A 23,956-nucleotide genomic window follows, 5' to 3' on the forward strand; every position below is an offset into this window, starting at 1 on the left:
GGGGCTGGGACCCCAGCGCTCACTGACCCGGGGCACATGCTGGGTGCTGCTGGCAGCCTGGTGAGGGCCTGCCAGTCTGGCCTGGTTCGTGTGGGTGTGAACACACACCTGCACCCCCATCCCCCACCCCCATCCCCCACCCCCGCTCATACTCGTGCCCCCCGAGCCGGGAAGACGAGAACTTGAGAGAGATCTCAGGCGTTCATAAACACCATCAGGAGTCAGCCAAATCCGGGGAAGATTTCCAGAAGCTCCTCTCACAGAATGTGATCGGAGGACTTGTTTGCTCCTGTCATCAAAGTCATTTCTGGAATGTCACCAACACATAGCTAACAAGACATGAAAATAAGCTCTAACCATAAGAGTCTCATTTTTAAGTGGAGAACGAAAGGCAGAACAGAGCTGCTGGAGAATGGTCATGTCCCAGAAGAAGAGCGGCTTTACCGGCATCCCCCCCCCCCAGAGTGCTTCAAGGGACGGCTCTGGACGATCCGCCCCTGATCTTTGGGCAAAAGTGATAATTGTCCTTCTCTTCCTCTCTGTCTTTGTCTCTCTGCCTCTGTGTCTCTCTTTCTCAAGTTAACACTTTGGTGGGAAACTCCCTTGAAATAATCCAACATCCAGGGCTCCTGGTGGCTCAGTCAGTTGAGCTTCCGACTTTGGCTCAAGTCATGATCTCGTGGTCTGTGAGTTCGAGCCCCACGTCGGGCTCTGTGCTGACAGCTCGGAGCCTGGAGCCTGCTTCAGATTCTGTGTCTCCCTCTCTCTCTGACCCTCCCCTGTTCATGTTCTGTCTCTCTCCGTCTCAAAAATAAATAAACATTAAAAAAAATTTTTTAAAAAGTTAAATAATTCAACATCCTTTATACTCATTCCCATATACCAAACTGCCCCCTGATCTGCACATTGGTTTCCAATTATTTTGCCCACTCGCAAAAAGCCCACGCCACTCGTAAAAGGTCCTGCTGTATTATTTCGGTGCTTGCAAATCACTAGACGTTAAGAGAAGAAAAAAATCTGCAAAACACATCATCCAAAAACGTGAAGACCTTACGGTGAAACAGAATCGGAACATTTCCCTCCCGGTCAGAAGCCGTCAGCGTGCGTGGATTTTCCATGTCAATCTCTACGCTTCCCACCTGCAGCTGAGTTGTCTTTACTTGCCTGGCTCAAAAAAAAAAAAAAACAAAAACAAAAAAACAAACCTGAGAGTAAGTTTCAAAAGAAAGTTTCTGAACCCTCCACAAGGTCAGAATCTTGGAGCTAAGGAGAACAAACACCCGCGGCCAGGCAGCCGGGGAGCGGAGTGTCCTGGCCCGGGACCGGGCGGCCGGCGGGGACACAAAGGTTTCTGTGTGCAGCTCCACCGGCCCCAGCGGAGGGGAGTGTATTCTGGCCAGAGAGGCAGAGGTCGAGCAAGGCGATGACACAGAATGGCCTCGGAGCGGGGTTGAGGCCCACGGGATTCTCCTCCAGGAGAACGGAGACTCTGATGCCGAGAAGACCTTCCTCCCACGTCGCCGGGGACCGGGGCCACCGTGAGGGCCCGCGTCTCACCGTCCCGACCACACCGAGCCCTGGCATTTACCTGGAACCCCGGTGGTCCCCACTCGTGGGGATAATTTGGTCTTCCTTGCTGACGACGATTCTTCTCCGGTTTCCCGCCCTTCTTACTGGGTCCAACCTCCGCTATTTCCAGGATGGATGCCAGGGTGGGTGCAGGAAGCCCGGCAGACAGCCGTGACACCGCTGAGCTCAACCGCAGAGTAAAGGAAGTCTGGGCACGATAAGGGGGGGCAACAGAAAGGAGGGGACGTGGCAGAGAGAAATCGTGGTCACAGTCGGACTAGCAAAAGTAGGCCTTTTCTGTGCCCCGTCACTTATGCAATTGCTTTTGGGGGGGTGTTAACAAAAGCAGGTTCCTTTCCTACTCCTGCCAGACAATTTGACAAGTTAAAAATAAACGGGGGCAGGTTTGCATGCAGAGGAAAGGGAAGCAGAGGGGTGTCCATCCGGGCACTGGGGTCGCAGCCCGGCTTCCACACCGCTCTCGGAGGCCAGGGCCAGCAGCCGCGGACTTGACCCTGGCTGGCTCTGCCCAACAGGTGCACTGGACTGTAGGAAGAACCTTCTCTCTCCCTGTCTGTAGCTGCAGGGTGGCAGGGACGTCTCCTCCTCCCAAGGCGCTGTAAACAAGGAGGCAAGAAAATAAAGAATTAAAATGCTGTATGATAACATAGTTCAATCGAGACCTTTTCTTCAAAAGAAGAGGCTCTGGAATTGCTTCCGTTGGCATCAAAAGCAGCCGGCAACGGGCCTGTAGAGCTCAGTTTAAGGGCAAACATTGCAAAAAGAATGCAAACAATTCTACTTAATAAGAGCAGAGGAAGGGAGGCCTTCTGTATGTTCTTTCCTGTGTAAGACAGGGGGCGGGAGCCGCGGAACTCGTTCCGTTAGGCTCTCCCCGTATCAGCCGGTGCCGCGCCCGCAGGTGTTCTGAGCAGATCAGAACTAGGCAGGCGCAGCCGGGCTGGAGAGGCCGCTAAGTCCCAGGAACCAGTAGTTCTGAGTCACAATGTGATAAACCATGAAACAGCAGACACAGAGTGGTTAGGGGCTCCGAGAAGGCAGAGTGCTGCCCCCCAAAACCGTCACACGGGACTTGGGCGGGGAAGAACGCCTCCCAGGAGCAAGGACCCAGGACTGAACTGTGTCTGCAGGTAAGCCCTCTTAACCGAGGTGTTTTCTCTGCTAAGAACACCCCGAACCGCCAGGGGTGATGTTCAATTTCAGCGCTCGCTAAGAAGTAAGAGGTAAGGGATGTGTAAGCCACACAATTCCATTTTCTCCACCCCTCCCTGCCTTCAGGTCCTCACGCATCCAATGAGCAAGCCCCTTCCACTGTGTAGGAGTTTCTGGGAGAACACGGTTCCCCCGACAGATCAGAAAGTGTCCTAGAATATAAGCAGGAGGCATGTGTCATTTAGGGTCTGGTTCAGCTCATGTAACAGAAAATTCCAGCTCAGAGCAGCTCATACATATAAAGGTCTATCCTGGCCCATCAAGAGGATCTGAAGACAGGCGATGCTCCACGAACCCCACCCCTCCACCCCGTGCATCTGCTGCACAGAGATCTCAGAGCCCAGACTCTTCTGCAGCACCCTCTGCTGTCCCTGTTGATGATCTTTGAGAGTGCCTCATGCTCCACTGCAGTGACTTGGATCATGCCATCACATCTGCATTCCAAGCAACAAGAAGAGGGAAAAGGCTGGTAGTTTGACTCTTTTTTAAGCAGTCTTTCTGAAAGTCCCCCTCAACAATCCCACTGTCACCTCCTGGGCCAGAACAGAGTCCCAGGGCGGCCAGGCCGATCTACAAAGAAGCCTGGGAAGGGCAGTCTTTGGCTCAGTCTGTGTGGTTCGTTAGAAGAGAGGAAGGGGGACTGAATTAGCTGCCTCCGCTTTGAGTCGCATCTTGAGGGACGGGCTGGAAATCCATAGATGCTCAGGGAGAATATCATGAGCACGGACCCGAGACAGAGACTCATGGGATCGATGTGTGGGGTCCTAAGAATTTGCCCTCCTCTGCCTGAAAACTCCCATGCCTGTGAGTGTTTTCTTCTTTTTCCTGAATTTGTACGTCAACTCTAATCATTAGACATTTGTTTCTTGGGGGTCATTCCAAAGCGAGTTAGGAGGGAGCTGGGAAGAGGCCTGAGCCCAGGTGGAGGGGGGACTGAGAGGGAAGTTTTCGGCAAGGTGGCAGGAATCAGGGCCGACTCTTCTGTGCTCTCGAGGCTGTTTTCTGGGGCCTGGAGTTTGAAAGCTGTGCTATTCAGGGGACCTCTGCACCCGGAAAGCTTTTCCAGGGCTTGTCAGGAGCTGGGCTGACTCATTAACACCCTCCTTGTGGGAAAGAGCCACCTTCTTGATGTCGATGAGGAACTTCTGTCTGACAGACGGCCCGGGACTAATCGGGGCTTCCCGAATGCTATTCCTTCCAGAAATTTCTGGGACACAGGAAGCAGGCAGCGCTAACCCAGGGGAATGAAAATAAAACGTGGACCCAACATTGGGATGGAAGGAGACGCCGTGACATTCGTGCCTACTCTCTGGCATTGTATGTGCCACAAAGTAAGAACTAAATTCCAGGCTTCTCACACTTGCTTATCCCAGGAGCCCATAAAAAGAAATCAGTCCCACCACGTCTGTGACGAATAATAGAACGTTCCTGAGATGGTTTGATCTTCCCTTATTGTATCATCACCAGAACATTTTGTGTCATTCTTTTTTTTTAATTTTTATTTACTTTTGAGAGAGAGGGAGACAGAGCATGAGTGGGGGAGGGGCAGAGAGAGAGGGAGACACAGAATCCGAGGCAGGCTCCAGGCTCTGAGCTGTCAGCCCAGAGCCCGATGCGGGACTCGAACTCGTGAACCGTGAGATCATGACCCAAGCCGAAGTTGGACGCTCAACCGACTGAACCACCCAGGCGGCCCTAAAAATTTTTTTAATGTTTATTTTTGAGAGAGAGGGAGAGGCAGAGAGAGAGGGAGACATGGAATCCGAAGCAGGCTCCAGGCTCCGAGCTGTCAGCACAGAGCCCGATGCAGGGCTTGAACCCACAAACCATGAGATCGTGACCTGACCCGAAGTCTGACGCTTAACCGACTTGAGTCTCCCAGGTGCCCCATGTGTTGTTTTTTTTAACATAGACTTTTTTTTTAGTTTATTTATTTATTTTTTGAATTTTTTGAAAGAGAGAGCAGGGGAGAGGGAGAGAGAGAGAGAGAGAGAGAGAGAGAGAGAGAGAGAGAGAGTCCCAAGCAGGCTACACGCTGCCAGCGCAGAGCCTGACGCGGGGCTCGAACTCACAGCTCTGAGATCACCACCTGAGCTGAAATCAAGAGTCGGTCGCTTAACCAACGGACTGAGCCCCCAGGTGCCGGGAGCTGTTCTATCTTCACGTTAATTCAGGTACCAGAGCAACAGGGACAGAACCCGGCAACAGAGAAGGTTTTGAGGGTCGGGGGGGGGGGGGGGGGGGGGGGGGGGGGGGGGGGGGGGTACCACATGGCCCCACATGGTTTCCAACAACCGAGAAAAAAGAAGTGGGGTCAGTACGTTCAAAAGCTCCTTTATTTCTTGGTTGTTTGGACAGCCAGCTGCTGGGTGTCTGGAGGGGTCAGGCGGTGGAGGTGGGGAGGGGCGGGGGCTGGGCTCCAGGGGAGGAGGGGCGGTGTGGGAGGGGTCGGGAGGTGGAGGTGGGCGGGGCGGTGTGGGAGGGGTCGGGAGGGGGAGGTGGGCGGGGCGGTGTGGGAGGGGCCGGAAGGTGGAGGTGGGGAGGGGCTGGGGCTGGGCAGGAGGGGAGGAGGCGTTGGTGTGGGAGGGGTCGGGAGGTGGAGGTGTGGAGGGGCGGGGCCTGGGCACGAGGGGAGGAGGGGCGGCGTGGGGGGGGGCGGGGGGGGGGGGGGGGGCGGGGGGTGTGGGAGGGGGGGGGAGGAGGGGTCGGGAGGTGGAGGTGGGGAGGGGAGGGGGGCTGGGCATGACGGGAGGAGGGGCAGTGTGGGAGAAGGAGGAGCAGGTTTGGTGGTGATGGAGGCACCGGCCTGGGCTGCAGGGAACCAGAGATGGTGAGCTTCAGTCCCCCCTTCCCGCCCGTGTGTCTGTCTGTCTGTGTCCGTCCTCCAGACGCCTCTGCTAAGCAAGCTGACTTGTCCCCATGACGAGCGAATGGCCCCAGAATGCGCCCTTCACAGGGGCCCTGACAGCAGAGGGCCTAAGTGACCCCGGTCAGTGGGGCGCCAGGGAAACAGCGGAGTGACCCCCGGGGCCTGCCGCCTCTCGGGACCGCCGTGAGGGGGACAGGCAGGTCCCAGGGACGCGGCCTGTGCAGAGGTGCTCAGCCTTGCTCTGCTGGACGCGTGCTTGAACTGAGGAAACACGGCCCGAGGGAATGGCTCAGGGCTGGAAGGGGTCACCAACAGAAGACTAGTCAGTCCAAGGGCGTCCACATGTCCCCTCTCGGTGGGAGACCCGGGAGCTCCGAGGTGGCTCTGGGGGCTGCTGGGCTGCGGTGGGGCGGGGGGGCAGGAGGCGCCGTCTGAGCACAACAGACTGAGGCCCAAGACCGCCAGCTTCCTCCCAGACCCCTTAGTCCCCGTTCGGTCTGGGCTCAAACATCTCCAGCTGAGCTCAGCCTCCTAATATAAGAGTGCTTGCAGGTGGGCAGCTGGAGAGAGGCCGTCCACGACTCAGGACTCAGAGATGTCTGCGTCCCTCCCCCCCCCCCCCCCCCCCGGGGGGGGCCCCGGGGGGGGGGCCCCCCCCCCCCCCGGGCCCAGAGATGTCTCCCCCCCCCCCCCCCCCCCCCCCCCAGGGCTGGTGACCAGGGCTGTGCCCTCCAGCTGCATCCCGGGCCCGGCCACGCCCACTGCCCCCCGCCCATGAGTCCCCTCGAGGGTCTGCAGCGGGCGCCGGCTACGTGTGCATGTACGCACTTGGGGGCAGAGGAAGAGGACTGTGGCTTGCGTCAGACCCTCAGATAGTTTACCCCCCAAATGTTAAAACCTCCTGCTGGATGCTGGCACCTGCCAGGGACGCACATATGGTCTGTGCGCCCGTTTGCAAACTGAAAAACGGTTACTGTTTATGGCTTTGGCCTCAGGTACTTCGGTGTTCGCCCTCGACCGGCTCAGCCACGAATCACTTCCATTCCGATAGTAAGAAGCCCTAGAGACCAGTCGTTATAAATTCAAACTTTCAGACGCCCGCAGAGGACACAGGTGTGCGTAGGCAACATGCCAACGTGCATTCAGGTTAGCAACGTGCAGCGACCACAGGTCACGTATCTGACCTGGTGTGTGTACTAGTCACGGCTGTCCGGAGAGACGGGAGCAGCGGGATATACTTATACACACACGAAGAGCTGTGTCATCAGGCAGCTCTGGAGGCTGAGATGTCCCCCTGTCCCGTGCGCGGACTGGGGATCCGGGACAGCCAGTCCAAACCCACAGGCCGAGAACCGCGAGCGCGGGAGAAGGCGGATGTCCCAGCTCACGCAGCACGCAGAGGGCACCAATGCCCCTTTCTCCTCCTTTTTAGTCTATCCGTGCCTTCAGCGGGTTGGGGGAGGCCCACCCACAGCGGGAGGGAAATCTGCTTTACTGAGTCCCTGCACTCAAATGCTAACGGGATCCAGAAACAGCCTCGGAGACACGCCCAGAGTCATATTTAACCAGACATCTGGGCAGCCTATGACCCACTCAAGGGACACGTAAAGTTACCCATGAGGCCGTAACCGCGCTCGGAGTTTCCTTTTCCAGCTGGGAAGTTCCGCTATGACTCATGTTTCAACCTGTCTCTCTCCCTCCTCATCCACGCACCGGTACCGCGGATGTGCAAAGACAATGTGCCTCTGAAAGAACGGGTCAAACCCTCCACCCGGTCACCACGTCCCTCTCACACAGGACTGTGGCCTCCTGTTACTTTGATGTGTTAGAAGCACAAGGAAGTCTCCACTAATCAACCTGCACCAAGGTCGCAAGAAGGAAAACGTTATTCTGCGAGAGGCTCCAGTTCCCTGACGGAGTTACCTCAAGGGTCAAAACTCGGAACAGCCAAAACACTGCCAAAACTCTGTACCTGGCAGACATAAGGAGACCGTCTTCTTTTCCACGGTTTCCCCAGCGTCTAGATATTCTAAGTGGCTCAGGGCAACGTGATTCTGCATCGAGGTCCTGGAAAGCATCCAACTGCTCTATATATAATTTAAAGTTTGGCCGTTAGACTCAGAGCAGAATTATTTTTAAACGTGGACAAGGACACAGAAAGACAGCAGGCCGGGGGAGGAAGGGGCTGCCGAGGCATTCCCTAGTCTAGCAGATGACTGAGCACTGGTTCGCGGACTTTCCAAATTCTGGGAGAAGGAGAAGGGATGTGAGGCATGCGGAAAAGGGTGATGGCTATGTAGTGTTCTTGCAGATTAGCTCCAAGCTGTCCCCATGGTCGGAAAGGAAGGAAATTGCCAAGATGAGGGACGGAGTTAGAGCCTGCTGCCTGGGCAGGGCTGAGGCCCTTCGACCAACAGCCCGGAAGGAAAACAATCCTGCCAGCAGCCTAGGGGTGTGTGTGCAGAAGGCAGACCCTTCCCTGCGGAGCCTCAGATGAGCCTTGAGACCCCGGGCGACGCCTTGCTGCAGCCTGTGACAGACTTTGGGCAGCGGCTAACAGAGCTGCCTGAATCCCTGACCCCTGGACAGTTATTCCTGTGACGTGAGCGTGTGCTGGTATGCCACAAAAGTTTGGGGCTCCTTTTAGGCAGCGATGGGGAACTAGCTCTCAGGTCATGTGCTTCTGGAGGTCCCCACAGCCTGCAATCTCCCCTCTCCTAGCAGGGATTCTATCTTAAGGCCAAAGCTATAAAAAAAAAAAAAATCAGTCGAAGGTTTGAAAAAAACTCTTGAGATACATGTGTTGCAAAAGAATAAGAAAGGAGACGCGGTTCTGTCTTTCCACCTTAGCTGGAGATCTGACCCTCCGAGCGGTGGGTCTGAGCTCCAGCACAGGTGGGGAAGAGTAATGTTCACCCACATGAACCACAACTCTGCACACATAGACCTCAGCTTGTGCAAAACAGACAAAACCTTGGGGGATCTGACAAGTCTCGGCCTTATCTCTTTTTTAATTCACTCTCACATGTTTATTCCCAAACCACACTTGCTCATTGCAGGAAAAGAGAATTCTCACAATAAAGCAAAAGGAAATAAAAATATCTCGATCTGCTTACATGTAGATGCACGCACGTGTGCACGCACACACACAGGCTTGTGGTTTTTGTCTCTCATGACATACCCTGAACATATTTCCATGTCAATAGATATTTATCTTCATAATAGTAACAATAATTGAAAACTTCCAGTGTGTATTTTTTTGAGGCATGTGGCTTTTTTTTTTTAATGTTTATTTATTTATTTTGAGAGAGCACACGCAGGAGGGACAGAGAGACTGAGGGAGAGAAAGGAAGAGAGAGCCACGTGGGCTGTGGGCTGTCAGCACAGAGCCCGAAGTGGGGCTGGAACTCATGTACTGTGAGATGATGACCTAAGAGTCTGATGCTTAATGACTGAACCCCCAGGCGCCCCTCAGGTGTATATTTTTACAATAATTTACTTAACCTATTGTCATGTTTGGACTCAGTTTCTTTCTTTTTTTTTTTTAATTTTTTTAATGTTTATTTATTTTTGAGAGAGAGAGAGAGAGAGAGAGCGAGCATGAGTGGGGGAGGAGCAGAGAGACAGAGAGGGAGGCACAGAATCGAAAGCAGGCTCCAGGCTCCAAGCTGTCAGCACAGAGCCCGATGCGGGCTCGAACTCACCAGCTGTGAGATCATGACCTGAGCCGAAGTCGGCGCTCAACCGACTGAGCCACCCAGGCGCCCCAGACTCAGTTTATTTCTATTGTTTTGTCTGTTGCAGACAATTCAATGACAATGACCAATCTCTAACTTCAAATTTAAAAAGTATCAATTGTACAAGAAGCTATAAAGGGCTTTTGCCTAAAATAAAATTCAGTGTGCACCAACTTTCTGAAGCGTAGGATGCTCTAGGAAGGGGTGGGTGATTCTAGAACACACACACCTGAGGCTGGAGGTTCACGGCCTGTGGGTGCAGCCTGGCTTCCTCCTCTGCCCTGGGAGAGTGAAGGGCACCCACCAGCCATCTACCCGCCCCTCCCGCAAAGGCCCAGCCTTCCTTTTCTGCAGCCCCTACCCTGCTCAGGCTCACAGGCAGTCACTCAGACTTGGCAATCATCAGAACACTACTAGGGCTTGTTAAAAATACATACTCCCAGCGGCACTCCAAAGGTGGGCCTCAGGGGTTGTGCTGGGGGAGGGGAAACCAGGCCCGGTGGCTCTGATGACCGCGGTTTAGGGACTCACCAGTAATTCTGACCTCCAGCCTCGTCTCTTTTACAATACAGTGTTGATGCTCAGATTGGTAAGCTAGGGGCTGGGGTGGAGCTGGGGCGAGGCAGGCACCCCATAAAGGTGTGTACCCCCATCATTTGGCGGGGGGGGGGGGCGCCTACAGAAATGGTTGTTCGTGTTGCTATCACAGAGTTCTCTGGGTTATCTCCACGAGTCCGGGGGCTCTTTTTCCACCTTGAACCCACTGGACAAACATTTCCTGAGCGGCTGCAGGCTCAGGCGTGTGCTATCCCCACCCTGCACGGTCCATGGGCGTCTGTGAGCGGTTTTCTTTGGGGTAACTGTGACCTAGCACAGGGCCATGCGCCCGGTCACACAGGCCTCTAAGATGGACCGGCTCCACATCCGAAGCAGGTAACTGGCAGTGAGGTGAGCTCTGTAAAAAGTCGGCCGGTCCATCCGTCACCGACGCGCTGCATAGGAATGTTTTAGGTTTGGACATTCCCAACAGAGTGTGGGAGCTTCTGGCTGACGACGCAGGAGCTAGTCGGGGTCCTTTGGTAAGAACTTAGGTCTTAGATCCCCCCACCCCAAGCCTTTCCTGCCCCCCGCCCCAGCCCCACTGGCTTCTGGACATCCAGGTCTGGCGCCAGGATGTCGCTAAGGCCACCTCGCGGGGTCACTTCCTTCTCCTCCAGCCGGGGGCGGGCCCAGGGCTTGGACACCGCCAGCCAGCGGTGCCCACTTTTGCCCACCGACTGGAGGATCGCGGCACGTCCCCCCGCCCCGGGCCGCAGGTGAAAGCAGGGAGAGGCCGAGAGAAAGCGGGGGCGCCCGCAGCGCCGCCCGGGAGGAATCCTGCGGGGAGCGCCGCGGTCGGGGTTCCGGCCCCGCAAGTGGTGCGCTCCCTTCAAAGGCTGCGATCCCGCCCACCTAGGACGCTCCGCCCACCCGCGGTGCCAGTCCCGCCACCTGCGGGGCCCCCTACCCACCCCGCGCTCTCTCCCGCCCTCTCCCTTCCCCCCGCCCCCGCCAGCGCCCGCTACGCCCGCCCCCTGCGATGCTCCGCCCACCGGGATACACCCGCCACCTGCGGCGCTCGCGGCCACCTGCCAGGCTCCCCCAGCCGCTGCGATCCCGCCCACCCGGGACGCCCCGCCCACCAGCGGTGCGCCCGCCACCTGCAGCTCGTCCCCCACCCCGTGCCACCTGGGGCCCCCCCCAGCTCCGCCTTGCCCCCCCCCCCCTGCCGCGCCCGCCCCGCCAGCCCCCCCCCCCCCCCGGATTGCCCCCACCTGCCGCGCTCCCCCACCGGCGGCTGGCTCGCCCCGGCCCCGCCCCCGCGCCCCGGAGCCCGCCCTAGGCCGCCCATTGGCGCGCGCGGCGCGGCCGGGGCGGACGGTTCCGAGTGGCGGCGGCGCGGGCGGGGTCCAGGCTGCTGCGCGCCCGCCCCGGCACTGCTCGGCCTGCTCGCCATGGACGACGACGACGTCTCCGCCCGCAAGGGCTCCTTCCGAAAGTTCCTGGAGCACCTCTCCGGGGCCGGCAAGGCCATCGGCGTGCTGACCAGCGGCGGGGATGCCCAAGGTGCGCGGCCGCCCGGCCGGCCGGGGAGGGGTGATGGGAGGAGGGCCCGGGAAGCGGGGACGGGGTGCCCGGGGCGAGCGGGGAGCGGCGATGGGAGCCCCGAAGAGGCGAGGAGGAGGGGGTGCGCGGATGAGACGAGGGTGGGGGCCCGCCCCGGCGCCCGGGAGCCGCAGGGGGGCCTTCCGGGTCACGAGTGGGCGGAGCGGCCTCGGAAGGGGTGGCTGCGGGGGGGGGGGTCAGGAGGAGGGGGGTTGTGGCCCGGGGACGCTTTATCAGGAAGATCGGTTAATTTCCCACCCCCACGTTTATGTTTTAAATTGGGGCTGGGGACGGGGTCTCCCGAGGTCATTTCTCCTCGGAGTCGTACGGCGGGGCGATGCCCCTCCGAGGCTTGGGGAGAGCGCGGCCCCCCCGGATGCCGCGGCTCCCTCCCCCTCGACCCCCCTCCCCTTGCGGGAAGAACGGCCGGTCCCCGCCGCGCGTCCTGCGGATTCGCGTCCCCGCGCGGCGCGGGCGGGCTCCCCGCTGTTGCATTGCGGGGCGCGGCGGGGAGCGCGAGGGGACCCGCGGGGGGCCCCGGGCCCGGTTTCCGCCGCTCCGCTGACAAAACCGAAGACGGGAATGGGTCACTAGGCCCGCCCCGCCGGCCTCCTTTGGCGGGGGGGAAGGACCAGGAAGCCGCGGACTCCGGGGCGTCGCCAGCCCCGGGGCGCGGACTCCAGCCCTCCCCGCCACCCCCACCATGTGGAGGCCGCCTTGGGGAGAGGGGGACGCAAGCCCGGGGCCGCGGACACCCAAGAGATGTTTATAGTTAAGGGAGGGGTGACCCGGCCACGCCCGGCCTCTGGCGCTGGGTGCACGTGGGGCCACCGGAGCTCTCGGACGGTGGGGTTTCCTGGCCCAGGTGCATCGATGGGTGGGGCACGCCGACCGCTGGGAAGTGGACCCGAGGCGTCCTCGCAGCCTAGAGATGGCCGGGGCTGCAGGCGCCCATCCAGCTGGGTCTGCTGGTGTTTTCTCCCCCCCTCCTGCTCCAGCCTGACGCGGGCGCGTTTCTGGGCCACACGAGGCGGAAGGATGCTGGAGCGCGCTGCCTGGCACTTCCCCTCCCCCTCCCCCCCCCACCGCCCACCGCGCCCGTGACCTTCCCGTTGCCCTTGAGCCGGGCGTGGCTGGCGCGGGGCGGCAGGTTGGGGCGCTGTGGCCTCAGCTCCGCCCTTCGCGCGTCTACGTGATGCCGGGCCAGTCGCCACCCTCGCGCCCTGCGCCCTTGGCCCTGGGCACCCGGCGCGGGGACTGCGTGCTGCCCGCACCGCCGAGCGGGAGTCCCGGCGGGAATCCCGGGCGGGAGCCGCCTCTTCCACCCTGGGAGGCAGCTGCGCTGCTCACCGCCCCCCTTCCCCCCACCCACACAGGCCCGCCTTCCCTTCCGGAGGGGGGACCCCCGGCTGATCGAGCAGTTCCCCCGGTGACCTAGTATCCTAGTAAAGTGATCCCGGGAGTAAACATTCCGCAGGCGCGAAGTGTTGTGACCGGGCACTGGCCCGGCCTGGAAACACGGGGGAACACTGTATTGTCGCTTAAGTAAACACCCAAGGTGTGCCACGTGGAGTCCGGGTGGGGTCGCCGTGGGGCTCAGAGTGGCTTCCCCGTCACCCGGCGGCTTGAAAAGCACGTGCGTGTGGAGACGTGGGCTGGCACACGTTGGGAAGCATCCTGGGTGAATCTTAATCTGGGCCTCGACAGGGGGATGCACCGTTGGGCAGGAAGACGAACTGGCTTTTAAACCACAGGGCTTCAGGGTCAGAGTTTCAAGGTGGTTTTACAATTAAGGCTCTGTGTCTGGTGAAAATACATGGACGGGTCATTCTTTTGAACCCCCGTCCAAAAGCTTGCTCAGCTACCTGGTAGGTGACGTGCACGGACTCGAGGTGATGGCACAGGAGAGTCAGCATTTTCTGTCACTTCTCCTGGCTCAGCCACCTGTGAGTAGTTGTAAGTAATAAGAGGACAGTGAGTCCACACAGCTGGTCACTGGGAGAGGAAACGTTGAGACCCAGACTTGAGAAGGCCGCTCCGGCGGTGTCAGATTAGTGGGAAATGCCTGACACTCTCAGTTGGGCATCGGGCTGCCCCTGGGAGAGCCTCCTGTGGTCTGGGCATTTATCCGGCGGAGCTGAGGCCTTCGACTCCGTGTTGTCTGGAACTCCATGGGAAGCAGCATCTCCTGCTTTGGTATTTTGAGCTCTGACTGAGGGTCTCGATCCGCTTCTGTCTGAGAAAGCTCCTCCTGGCGTGTGCTCGGTCAGTCTCAGCAGCAGCAGATTTACAGACCCCTAGAGAAGGTTGTTCCTAGAGATGCTGTCTAAGACGCTCTGTTCTTTCCCCATTTTATCTTGATTCCAGATTCTATCAGCCAAGATAGGAGAATTTTGCCCATAGCTAAAGATCCAGGAGAGCATGTGCAAGCCTTAATTTCAAGGTAGTTTTCTTTTTTCTTTAATTTTTAGAAATCTTTTTATTTATTTTTGAGAGAGAGAAAGAGAGCATGAGCGCATGAGCGGAGGAGGGGCAGAGAGAGAGGGAGACACAGAATCCGAAGCAGGCTCCAGCCTCTGAGCTGTCAGCACAGAGCCCGACGCGGGTCTTGAACTCACGGACTGAGAGATCATGACCTGAGCCGAAGTCGGACGGTTAACCAGCTGAGCCACCCAGATGCCCCACAAGGTAGTTTCCTAATACGGTGTGGAACGATGGTCGGATTCCACGTGGAGATGACCATGGCTACTATTTGGGGGGCCGGGAGCGCTACGCTTCCCGTCTCCAGGCCTCATTACGTTACTCCACGGTGCGTATGTCTTCATTTTCGAGGTGGGGAGAAGGTCCTACAGACTCGCGAGTGACTTCGCTCAGGTCACGTGGCTCATATGTGGCAGTTGGCAGGATTTAGGCAAAGCCCTGTGAGCCCTCAATCCCCAGTACTTCCCAGCAGGCCGTGCTCTCCGGGGGCCTTTCTTCGGTGAGGCTGTAAAGTTCAGGTCCAAGTTAACGCTCCAAAGTGGGCAAAGCCCAGCTTGCTCAACATTATACGGATGATGTTTCCACAGCTCTGTGAGGGGAGCAGAAAACGCCTGTTAACAGTGATAGCACTGGGGTAGCCGAAGCAGTCCCACGTCGATACCAGAGCGATGGAGTGCTTTTGTTTTCCACTCGAGTTTCGTGTAATTATTTAAAAAATAAGAAGAAGAAAGAAAAAAAAAAAATCCCCTCATCTGTATTCCCACAGCCCCCCACCCCACCCCTTAAGGAAGGCTATTTCTAGACCTTATTGTTCTTCTCATTCTTTGGGTTTCTTCTGTTGTCGCAAGGACGTCTGCAAGTTTAAACTGATTTTCCACCTTGCTGGGTGGACAGCCTTTCCATGACTAAGCAGCCACCCTCCAGCAAGATTGTGTCACTCACCAAACATGATTCAGAGTGTGGGCTCCAGAAGGCCGGGTGCAGCTGAGAAGGTGCAGGAACCCAGGGCAGCGAGGCTAGGAAGGCTGAGTCCCTCTTTCACCTGAGGCAAAGAGGCACGAGTACAGTATTCGGGGAGCTCACATGAATGGAGTCTGGATCAGCCTTTCCAGCATCAGCAAGAATAACTTGCAGGATGAGTACCTACCTTCTGGGCCGTGCAGGCGCTACTCTGTGCTAATTTAGTGCACACGGGGGCAAGCGGGCTTTGTGGGGAGCTGCCTGCCTTCAGTTCTAAGTGGTAGACAGGGCCGGGCCGCGGCGGTGCAGAGGGCACGGGAAGAGGGGGACCCCAGTGTCTCTCCCCAAGTGCATTTCTGGGGTCCAGCACAGGACGCGGCACGGGGCAGGCTCTCGAGTGTTTGCTGCACGGCTCCCCTGACTCTCACTGAGGCCTGTGGGCCACTCCCTGTCGCAAAATGCCAGGCGACTGGAGTTCTGGCTCCTTCCTTTTCTCATGAAGTCATTTCGATGACTGAGCCTCACTAATCAAAAGCAGTCCTTCTGCAGAGCGGTGCCTGGGAACGCCAAGGCCTCGAAGATTCGAACTTGAGCACCGTAGTCGGGAATGTGAGGCTCTGGTCTCGGGGCCTCGGGCACGAGGGTGGTCCTGCCGTTGAACACGCGAAGCCGCAACACCGCACTGGGCCCTGCTCGGGTGGGTTCCTTCTGTGCGCGCCAGGAGCCCAGCTCGATGCAGAGGGAAGCGGGGGCCGGTGGGCATCTTGTCTCCGAGGGCTCTGGGGCCCCTCACTGCCCTGGAACTCTGTCCGCATACGTTCTGTAACGGGGTTTATTTTCCACTTAAGATGTAATAATTAATTTAGCAAAAACTGTTGCGTCCTGGCAGCGGTGTGTTAGAATCACAGCGGTAACCCCGTGAGCAATCAGCCATCGCACCGTTTTCTGGAACTGTGGCACACGCACCGTGTGGCACACCCAGGTGACTTAGACGCTGGACACTTGGTCGCCTTTCAGAAAAACTCAAACCCGGTTACGGGAAGCAAACAGCTTTGGCTCGGAACTGAAACGTTTCATCAGGGGGAGCCGGGGGCCCCCGGGGGCTGCTCTGCCCACCAGAGGGGCCACCAGGAGCCATCACCGTTAGAAACACAGAGACGGGCCGGGCCGGGGTGACAGCAAACGTGGGGACCCAAAACTGTATGCTTACTGCGGTTGTAATTAGGTCAGGAGGGTGTATCTGGACAAAGGGCAGGGGGCTTTACGTTAAAAATGGTCGGGTGCTGTGTGTCTACCTCCCTCTTCTCAGCAAGCTCAGCGGGGCGCTCTGTCTGTATTTGGGGCACCTGCCCGGGGGCCCTGGTGTCCGCCCCCCCACCCCTTTATCCCAGACGTCTTTGCCGCCATGTACTTAGGGTGCCTGGAATTACACACGTTGTGCCTGTCAGGACGAGAGTGTGGAGCCCCGGGCCTCCCAGAACCCTGGGGCTGTTGGGGGTGAATAGCCTGGTTCCTGCTCTCCACCAGGGTCCTGCCAGGGTCCCACTCTCCCCTGGGCGGGGCCTCCAGTGCTCATTTGCATAACAAAGCCACAGAATCGCTCTCCTGCTGTCCTCTCCCCAACTCCCTTCTTGCTCCCCCTTCCTCTCCCCTCCTCCCCAGTGAGGGTCTTCCATCCAGGGACGCTGCCCCGCCCTCCTGCCCCTGGGGGCTCTGGAGCTTTGTCCCCCTGGTTTCCAAGAAGCCACCCAGGGGTCTTGCTGAGGAGCGTTCTGGTGTCGCGGGTCTGGGCACCGCACCTCTGGTCCCTCTGGTCGGCTCAGGGCCACGCTGGAGTCGGGGTCCACGGGGCAGCTCGGCCCATCAGGAAGAGGACCTTGACTGGGAGGGTTACGCATAGGACTCCTTGCATAGAGCATGTAAACAAGTGATGTGGCTGGACGTGTCTTCGACTGGGAAACGGTTGGCAGAGCAGGTGCGGTGGCCGCCCGCGGCCCTTCCTCCTCGGCTCAGCTCTGGATTAATATTCCTGGGGTTTGATTCCCCTTCCCGTGTCCTCCTCCCAATAATGAGCGAGGCTGCCTGGGTGCAGAGTGATGCCCGGGGCAGACGGCGGATGCCCTCTGTCAGGGAGCCGGACCCAGCAGAGAGCCTGTTTCTGGAAGGCCCGGGACACCTGTGCGCAGAGACTCTCCACACGCCCCATGGGGGGCTGAGGGGTGAACCAGCGCACAGTACCCTGGCATGGGGATGGGGGGGGGGGCGTGCAGGAGCTGGGGGAAGAGGTCAGGGCCAGGTGGGTGAGGTTCCGGGGAGGGGCAGGCAGTGAGGACTTTGGATTTGCCTTGTGGGTTCAGGGAAGCCACCTGAGGTGCGGGTGCAAAGCCCAAGTTTAGGGTCTCATGGGGAGCAGGATTGGGCCATAGCTGGAGGGTTGCAGGACTGGAGCTGGGCCCCTGGCAAGACGCCCCTATGGCGGGGACCCAGGAGGGTCGGGTGACTTTGCAGGTGGAGGGTTTGGCCTCAGGTAGGAGCTCACAGTAGGGCAGGAAGAAAGGCAGAGCCGGGAGCAGCGGTGGAGGCAGGCAGGTTGGTAGAATGTTCTTGATGGCCTTGCTTAAACTAGTGAACGATGGGAGGCCCAGGGAAAACCCATCAGCAGGGGATGAGCTGTTAGGTGCCTGGAATATTCTCCGCCTTCCCAAGGAGCTTTGCTCTGATGCTCCCGGCAAGAGACCACACCACTGTTACGGTGTGGAGTCAGAAGTAGATTCCACTGCCGTGTGATAGAAACCAGGCTCCCACATGAGGCCCATTATGGATGTCACTATGTAGCCACCGCATTACAGAAGGGAAAACAGGGGCTCCTGGGGGGCTCGGTCGGTTGAGCGTCCGACTTCGGCCCAGGTCACGATCTCACGGTTCGTGGGTTCGGGCCCCACATCGGGCTCTGTGCTGACAGCTCGGAGCCTGGAGCCTGTTTTGGATTCTGTGTCTCCCTCTCTGTGCTCCTCTCCTGCTCATGCTTGCTCTCTCTCTTTCTCTTTCTCTCTCTCTCTCTCTCTCTCTCCCTCCCTCTAAAATATAAATAAACATAAGCAAATTTTAAAAAGGGAAAAGAAACAGGAGACGTTAATTGTAAATGTGTATTTTATTCAATCTAGTATTTCAGTCCATCATTAATATAAAGACCATTAATAGGACGTTTCACTTTTTTGTTTCCGTGCTGAGCCTTGACATGCGCTCTGTTATCTGCCACAGTGCATCTTGGCACAGTCCGGGGCCGCCCCAGGGACAGTGGGGCTTCAGCCCCTGCGGTGGCCGTGGCCGCTTGGATATAAAGGGTCCCCCCTGAGCCTTTGTGTGGAAGCTCGGATGGCGTGCAGGGGACTGCTGGCTGTGGTCTCGGTGTCCGTGGTGGGCACTGGGACGCGGCGTGTGGCAGGCTCGGAGTGCCTGGCCTCTCCCGCTCCCTGTCACCCAGGCTTCCCCGGGGCGGGCACGCCGGCTCTGCTCCACCCCCCACCGGACCCCGCACCCAGTCCCCCAGCCCCGCTCTGCCCGCGCTCTCCTCCTTGGCAGTGTATTGGTTTCTCGGGCCCGGGAACCGTCCTGTTTGGCCAGTGATGTAGGGCACCAGTGCCTGGCGAGGAGACGATGCCCCATCCGTGTGCACCGGACGGCTGGACGAGTGAACGCGTGCCCACGTTTTCCCCCGACTTTTCACACGGGGCTCAGTGATGTGGATAGCACAGGATGCGGGGAAGCTCCCAGCTTGCCAACTGATCCCGGGGGAGCCAGCCCCTGGACACAGCTCTCCTTGTGACCTCCCCCCCTCGCCCCTCCTACCTACATTATTAAACGGGGAGGCTTAGTGGAGAATCTTAGGAGCAGGAGGAAGATAACGGTGCTTTAGCTTGTTTTCTGACACACGCTGACGGCTGCTTCGGTACAAACAGGCGCGTGAATTCAGACAGAGGCCGGTGAGAGGGCCGAACAGCTGGGCTTTATTTTTCCAAAAGGAATTTAAGTAGGGACTAATTAGTGAAGGGAAGGTGACGAGTGGGGAAAATCGCTCCATACCGTTAAGAGGGTTAAGTCAGGAGGTTGATTATACTCTTCTGATCACGTGGGAAACACAAGCCGAGCCCCACTCGTTTTATTAGAATCAGCATATCCCTTACTTCTTACAGATGACTTGAAGTTTCTTTTCTTTTTTTTTTTAAAGTTTACTTGTTTTTTATTTTTGAGAGAGAGAGGGGGGGGGAAGGGGAGGGTCAGAGACGGGGGGAGACAGAGACTCCCAAGCAGACTCTGCACTGTCAGCACAGAGCCCGACACAGGGCTCGATCCCACAAACCCTGAGATCAGGACCCGAGCTGGAACCGAGAGTCAGACGCTTGGCCGACTGAGCCACCCAGGCGCCCCAAGATTCCTCAGAGTTTAAACGTCATCAGAACAGACCTCAGGAAGCATTTGGAAACAGGTCCACAGCACTCCCTGACCTCCAGGGAGGGAAGATCTGACCAGACGCTCTTACCTGCACCCTAGTTTGGTGAGAAGCAGCGAATACGTAAGATCAGAACAACTTAAGGGTCCGATCGTTCTGCTGCGTCTCAAGTCACCGGCACACATTTCCCACCTCGCTGCCCCCTCGTTTTCCCAAGGTTTCATCATTTTGGGTGCCCGTAACCAGACTCCACATTCCCTGAAGGCTGGGTTTACATTTCTGCGAACGACGAGGTGACTGCTCTCGAAGCACTAAGATTCTGACTCGGCAGGGCAGCAAGATAACATTTCCCCATGATAACAATTAGGAGAGTTGCTTTAATTCCCCGATGTGGCCACCGAAGCAAAAGCGAAAGCACGAGGAAGGAACCCTGTGATGCAGGCTGTTGGGGAGCAGGGGTGTCTTCCCGTTTCCCTGGCTTTTGTCCTCCTGGGTCCCCTCCCTGGAAGGCGGCCACCTGCCGGGCCCAACCCCGCCCGGTGGGAGGAGGACCCACGAGGGCTGACTAACCCACAGGCCCCGCCCCGAGCACTTAGACAGGAATTGGGGCCCAGGGGGCATCTGGATCCCTCGCGGTTGGCTTTGGGGTTGGCTTTGGGGATTCCAGCACAGACTTCCTGCTGCTCTAAGTCTGACTGGAGGCCAAGGCTTACCCGCCGGCTGTGCCCTTTATTAATTTTGTTCCCTTGGCTTCTCAGTTTCTGTGCCCGGAGCCTGACTTCCTCATCTGCCCAGGGGGGCTCCGGACCCCACAGGCTTCCTGTGAGCGTCCACCCCAGCTCATTATTAGCCACAGGCATGGCCCCTCCCCAGGCCCCAGGCGGAGCTCCGAGCTGTGGCAAGAGGCCGGCTGGCTTCACTAGATGACTCACTTGCAAGTAAGTGAGTTAAAGCCCAGTGAGTCTTGGAGGGGGTTTTCAGGATGTACTGGCCGGACTGTTCTCCGTCTCCCCCTCCCCGGGAACTTGGTGGAAATGCTCAGGCTCCTCCCTCCCCCAGAAGCCCCCAGGAACTCTGCCAGGGCCCAGGGGGATACCCAGTGCTAGGTGGGCACTGAGTGGGATGTGAGTGTAGGAGTGGGATGCAGGGGTGGGGTGCAGAAGTGAGTGCAGGGGTGAGTGCAGAGGGAGGATGCAGGGGTGGGATGCAGGGATGACTGCAGAGGTGAGTGCAGGGGTGGGAGGCAGGGGTGACTGCAGGGGTAGGATGCAGGGGTGGGGTGCAGAGGTGAGTGCAGGGGTAGGATGCAGGGGTGAGTGCAGGGGTGGGAGGCAGGGGTGGGATGCAGGCAGGGGGCCTCCCATGACAGGTTACAGTCAGGGCAGGCTTTTATCCCACAGGGACTCGGGGGCGTCCCCTCCGGATCATGTCTACTTGTCACAGTTCCTTCCTTCAGCCACTTACATGGCGTAAAAGCCCCATTTATCGTGCCTGTGTGAGGGGCCCCTTGGGAATGACGCCTTGTAAAGGAGGGGCGTTCAGGAGGGTGACGGCCCGGAAGTTGGTGTTTATCATACTTCCCACCCGGTGATGGTGCCGTTGAAGGGCTCGGGGTCAGTTTCCCTGTGACGGTGGCTGCAGCGTAAGCCCCGGAATCCTGGAGCCTGTTGGGGGGGGGACGCTAAGCAGCTGTGTTGTCCCCCCAGCCGCCCACCTGACACGGCCGCGGGGGACACACAGGCCGCCCACACAGGTGTGAGAGCCCACACTGTGCCACTCCTCCAGGGACGAGGGGTGGGTGGGGGCTCGCAGGGAGTCTCTCTGGGGGTCTGGAGCCCCATCTGCAGGTCGAGGGAGGGCATCCAGCGTGTCTGACAGGGACGCCGTGACATTTCGGGGGGAGCTGTGGGCTTGTGCTGTGGAGACGACCGACCGTGAGATTCAAGGTCGAGTATCCAGGTGGGGCCGAGCAGGTAGATAGAGTCCCTGTGCTGGACAACCTGTCCCTGAGGAGTTTGACTCGACGCGTGCAGGCCCTGTCGAATCGAGGGCAGGGACATGGGCATATCCGAGTTTGTGGGTGCCGACGCAGGAGACCCCGGGGCGCCTGGGGGGCTCCGTCAGTTAAGCATCTGATTCTTGATTTCCAGCTCAGGTCATGATGTCATTGATCTGTGCCAAGCATGAGCCTGCTTGAGATTCTCACTCTCTGCCCCTCCCCCACCGGTGTGTGCACGTGTGTGTGTGTGTGCACGTGTGCACATGCTCTGTCTCTCAAAATAAACATTTTAAATGGATAAATGAACTTATTAATTTATTTTGAGAGAGAGAGCGAGAGGGAGGGGGGTAGGAAGGGACAGAGAGAGAGGGAGAATCTTTGCTGACCCTGCAGAGCCGAAATCTCATGAGCCATGATGAAGACCTGAGCCGAAATCAAGAGTCAGACGCTTAACTGGCTGAGCCACCCAGGTGCCCTGTAATATTTAAAAAAAATTTTTTTAATGTTTATTTGTTTTTGAGAGAGCGAGAGACAGAGTGTGAGCAGGGGAAGGGGCAGAGAGAGGGAGACACAGAATCCGAAGCAGGCTCCAGGCTCCAGGCTCCAGGCTCCGAGCTGTCAGCGTGGACTGCGAGATCGTGGGCTCGAACCCACAGACCGCGAGATCGTGACCTCAGCCGAAGTTGGCTGCTTAACTGACCGAGCCACCCAGGCGCCCCGTAGTTTTTTAAGAAGAAGAACGTATTTATAAATTACTTGTGTCGTAACTAACCAAAGACAAAAAGCCGTTTCAGTCCTCTGGCCGTGGTGTAGATAAGGTTAGAGGCACACGGCGGGATGTGGGGCAAACGTGGGGAGAAATGCCAGTTTCGAGGGCAGAGGCTGTCGTGGTGTGTGGGTCCAGCGTGGGCAGCAGCACGGAGAGCACGTACGGGAAAGGCAGCACATGGGGGGCGTGGAGGCTGTGCCCTGATGTGCAGAGTCTGAGGGTCTGGAGGACCGAACAGCTGTTAATTTGTAGGTCCTCAAACGGGGTTCGACCGGGAAGTGATGGCTCTCAGATGTGCACGTGTCCACGGACGTGTATGTTTTACGTGTGCGTTAAACATGGACTTATCTCTAAGGTCTGGGCCCCAAGCTCGTCCAGCCACGTGACTACTGTAGCCTTTGAGAGCCAACAGCCGTGTTCTCGGGTCTCAGACGTGGCTCAGCTGTGACCATCTCTGCCTGTCTTCTGAGTGGCTTTGCCCTCCCAGTACGTACGAATTTCGTGTCCGTGTCTGTAACGCTCCTGGGAGCCAGGTGCCTTCCGTGTATTACCAGGGGTGGCCTTTCCTTCGTGGCCCGTGTTCTCCAGCCTCTGCAGTCCTGACATTTGTGTCTGAAACGTGATTTAGCGGGGGAGGCAGGGGAACGACCCGGTGTCCCGCACGTCGGCTGGGAGCCGGGAGCTGCCTGTTCGAGGCCTGGGACCGACCGTCCCCTCCCGAATCCTGGCCTCGCGGGCCGCCCTCTTAGTGATGACACAGGGTTTGCAGTTTCCTGTTCCTTCCGCTCTCCCCAGGGCTTACCCGGCCCAGGTGTGCCGCTCAAAAGTGGGGCTCCCGTGGAGAGCGAGTCGGGGTGTCGTGAGAGCACGAGGCTGTGTCGCACAAAACCGCTTTAATCCCCTTTAGGTAGCGTTCTCTGGGCAAGTGTGGAGCATGTCCGAGATTTATCTTAAGTAGGTATTTATTCATACCGTATGGGGCTGGCTTTTCTTTTAATAAACGGTGTGACTTAGTTTGAATTTAAGGCCCTTCACGGAGACATTCTTTACACCACCAGCTGCTAACGAAATAACGATTTTCCTCCTCCGGTCGCAGAGGCAGTCCTCGTCCGTGTCAAGTTGAGTCCGTTTAACTACAGATAAGCCCTGGTCTCTCTGGTGTCTCGCCAATGAGCTGTGCTGCCTACCAACTCCTCCGGGCCGGCGTCCCGCCTCTGTCTGCGGTGACCGTCAGGGTGCCCCGGGCTCTCGGACAGTGACGCGCCCCGGCCGTGTGCCCTCAGCACGCCGGCCGCCTGGCCCTGACCCCGGACGTGCACGCCAGGCCCGTCGTCCGTGTGAGGAGCCCGCCGCGCAGGCTCATGGTTCCCCCGTGGTCACAGAGCGTTAAATGGCAGCACCCCGATCGCCACAGTCTGGTCACTGACTCTGTCCCCGTTCCTTCCGCAGGTATGAATGCTGCTGTCCGTGCTGTGGTGCGCATGGGAATATACGTGGGGGCCAAGGTGTACTTTGTCTATGAGGTCAGTGTTGCGTCTCCCTCCCGCTTTCTCTGACTCGGGGACCCGTGCCTCACGCTTGCCCGGATGCTGTTGACCCAACACGAGATGACGGGTGGTGGGCACGCCCCTCAGGCCAGAGCAGGGCCCCGTGTGCGGGGGGGGGGGGGGGGGGGGGGGGGGGGGGGGGGGGGACCCCTGGCCCGCGACGGATATGCGCAGGCTTTGCGGGGGGTGGGGGGGGG

General features: G+C 58.3%; 1 protein-coding gene and 1 long non-coding RNA gene across 4 annotated transcripts in view; one reads left to right on the top strand and one right to left on the bottom strand.

Moving 5' to 3' along the window:
* Window positions 1-953: 953 nt before the first annotated feature.
* On the bottom strand, window positions 954-2,388 carry LOC125918542 (uncharacterized). Its single transcript, XR_007456468.1, has 2 exons — window positions 1,589-2,388; window positions 954-1,164 (listed from the first exon to the last, which is right to left on the bottom strand). It is a non-coding gene; the product is annotated as an uncharacterized LOC125918542 (long non-coding RNA).
* Window positions 2,389-11,318: 8,930 nt separating this feature from the next.
* Window positions 11,319-23,956, top strand: part of PFKP (phosphofructokinase, platelet) — a 45,638-nt gene continuing 33,000 nt past the window's right edge. For all 3 annotated transcript variants that reach the window (XM_049624504.1, XM_049624512.1, XM_049624495.1), the window contains exons 1-2: window positions 11,319-11,514; window positions 23,662-23,735. In XM_049624504.1, coding sequence (XP_049480461.1) covers window positions 11,403-11,514; window positions 23,662-23,735 — 186 coding nt within the window. In that variant the 5' untranslated portion in view covers window positions 11,319-11,402. The remainder of the gene's footprint in view (window positions 11,515-23,661; window positions 23,736-23,956) is intronic.

Source organism: Panthera uncia, chromosome B4, assembly GCF_023721935.1.
Source record: "Panthera uncia isolate 11264 chromosome B4, Puncia_PCG_1.0, whole genome shotgun sequence".
Lineage (NCBI taxonomy): Eukaryota > Metazoa > Chordata > Mammalia > Carnivora > Felidae > Panthera > Panthera uncia.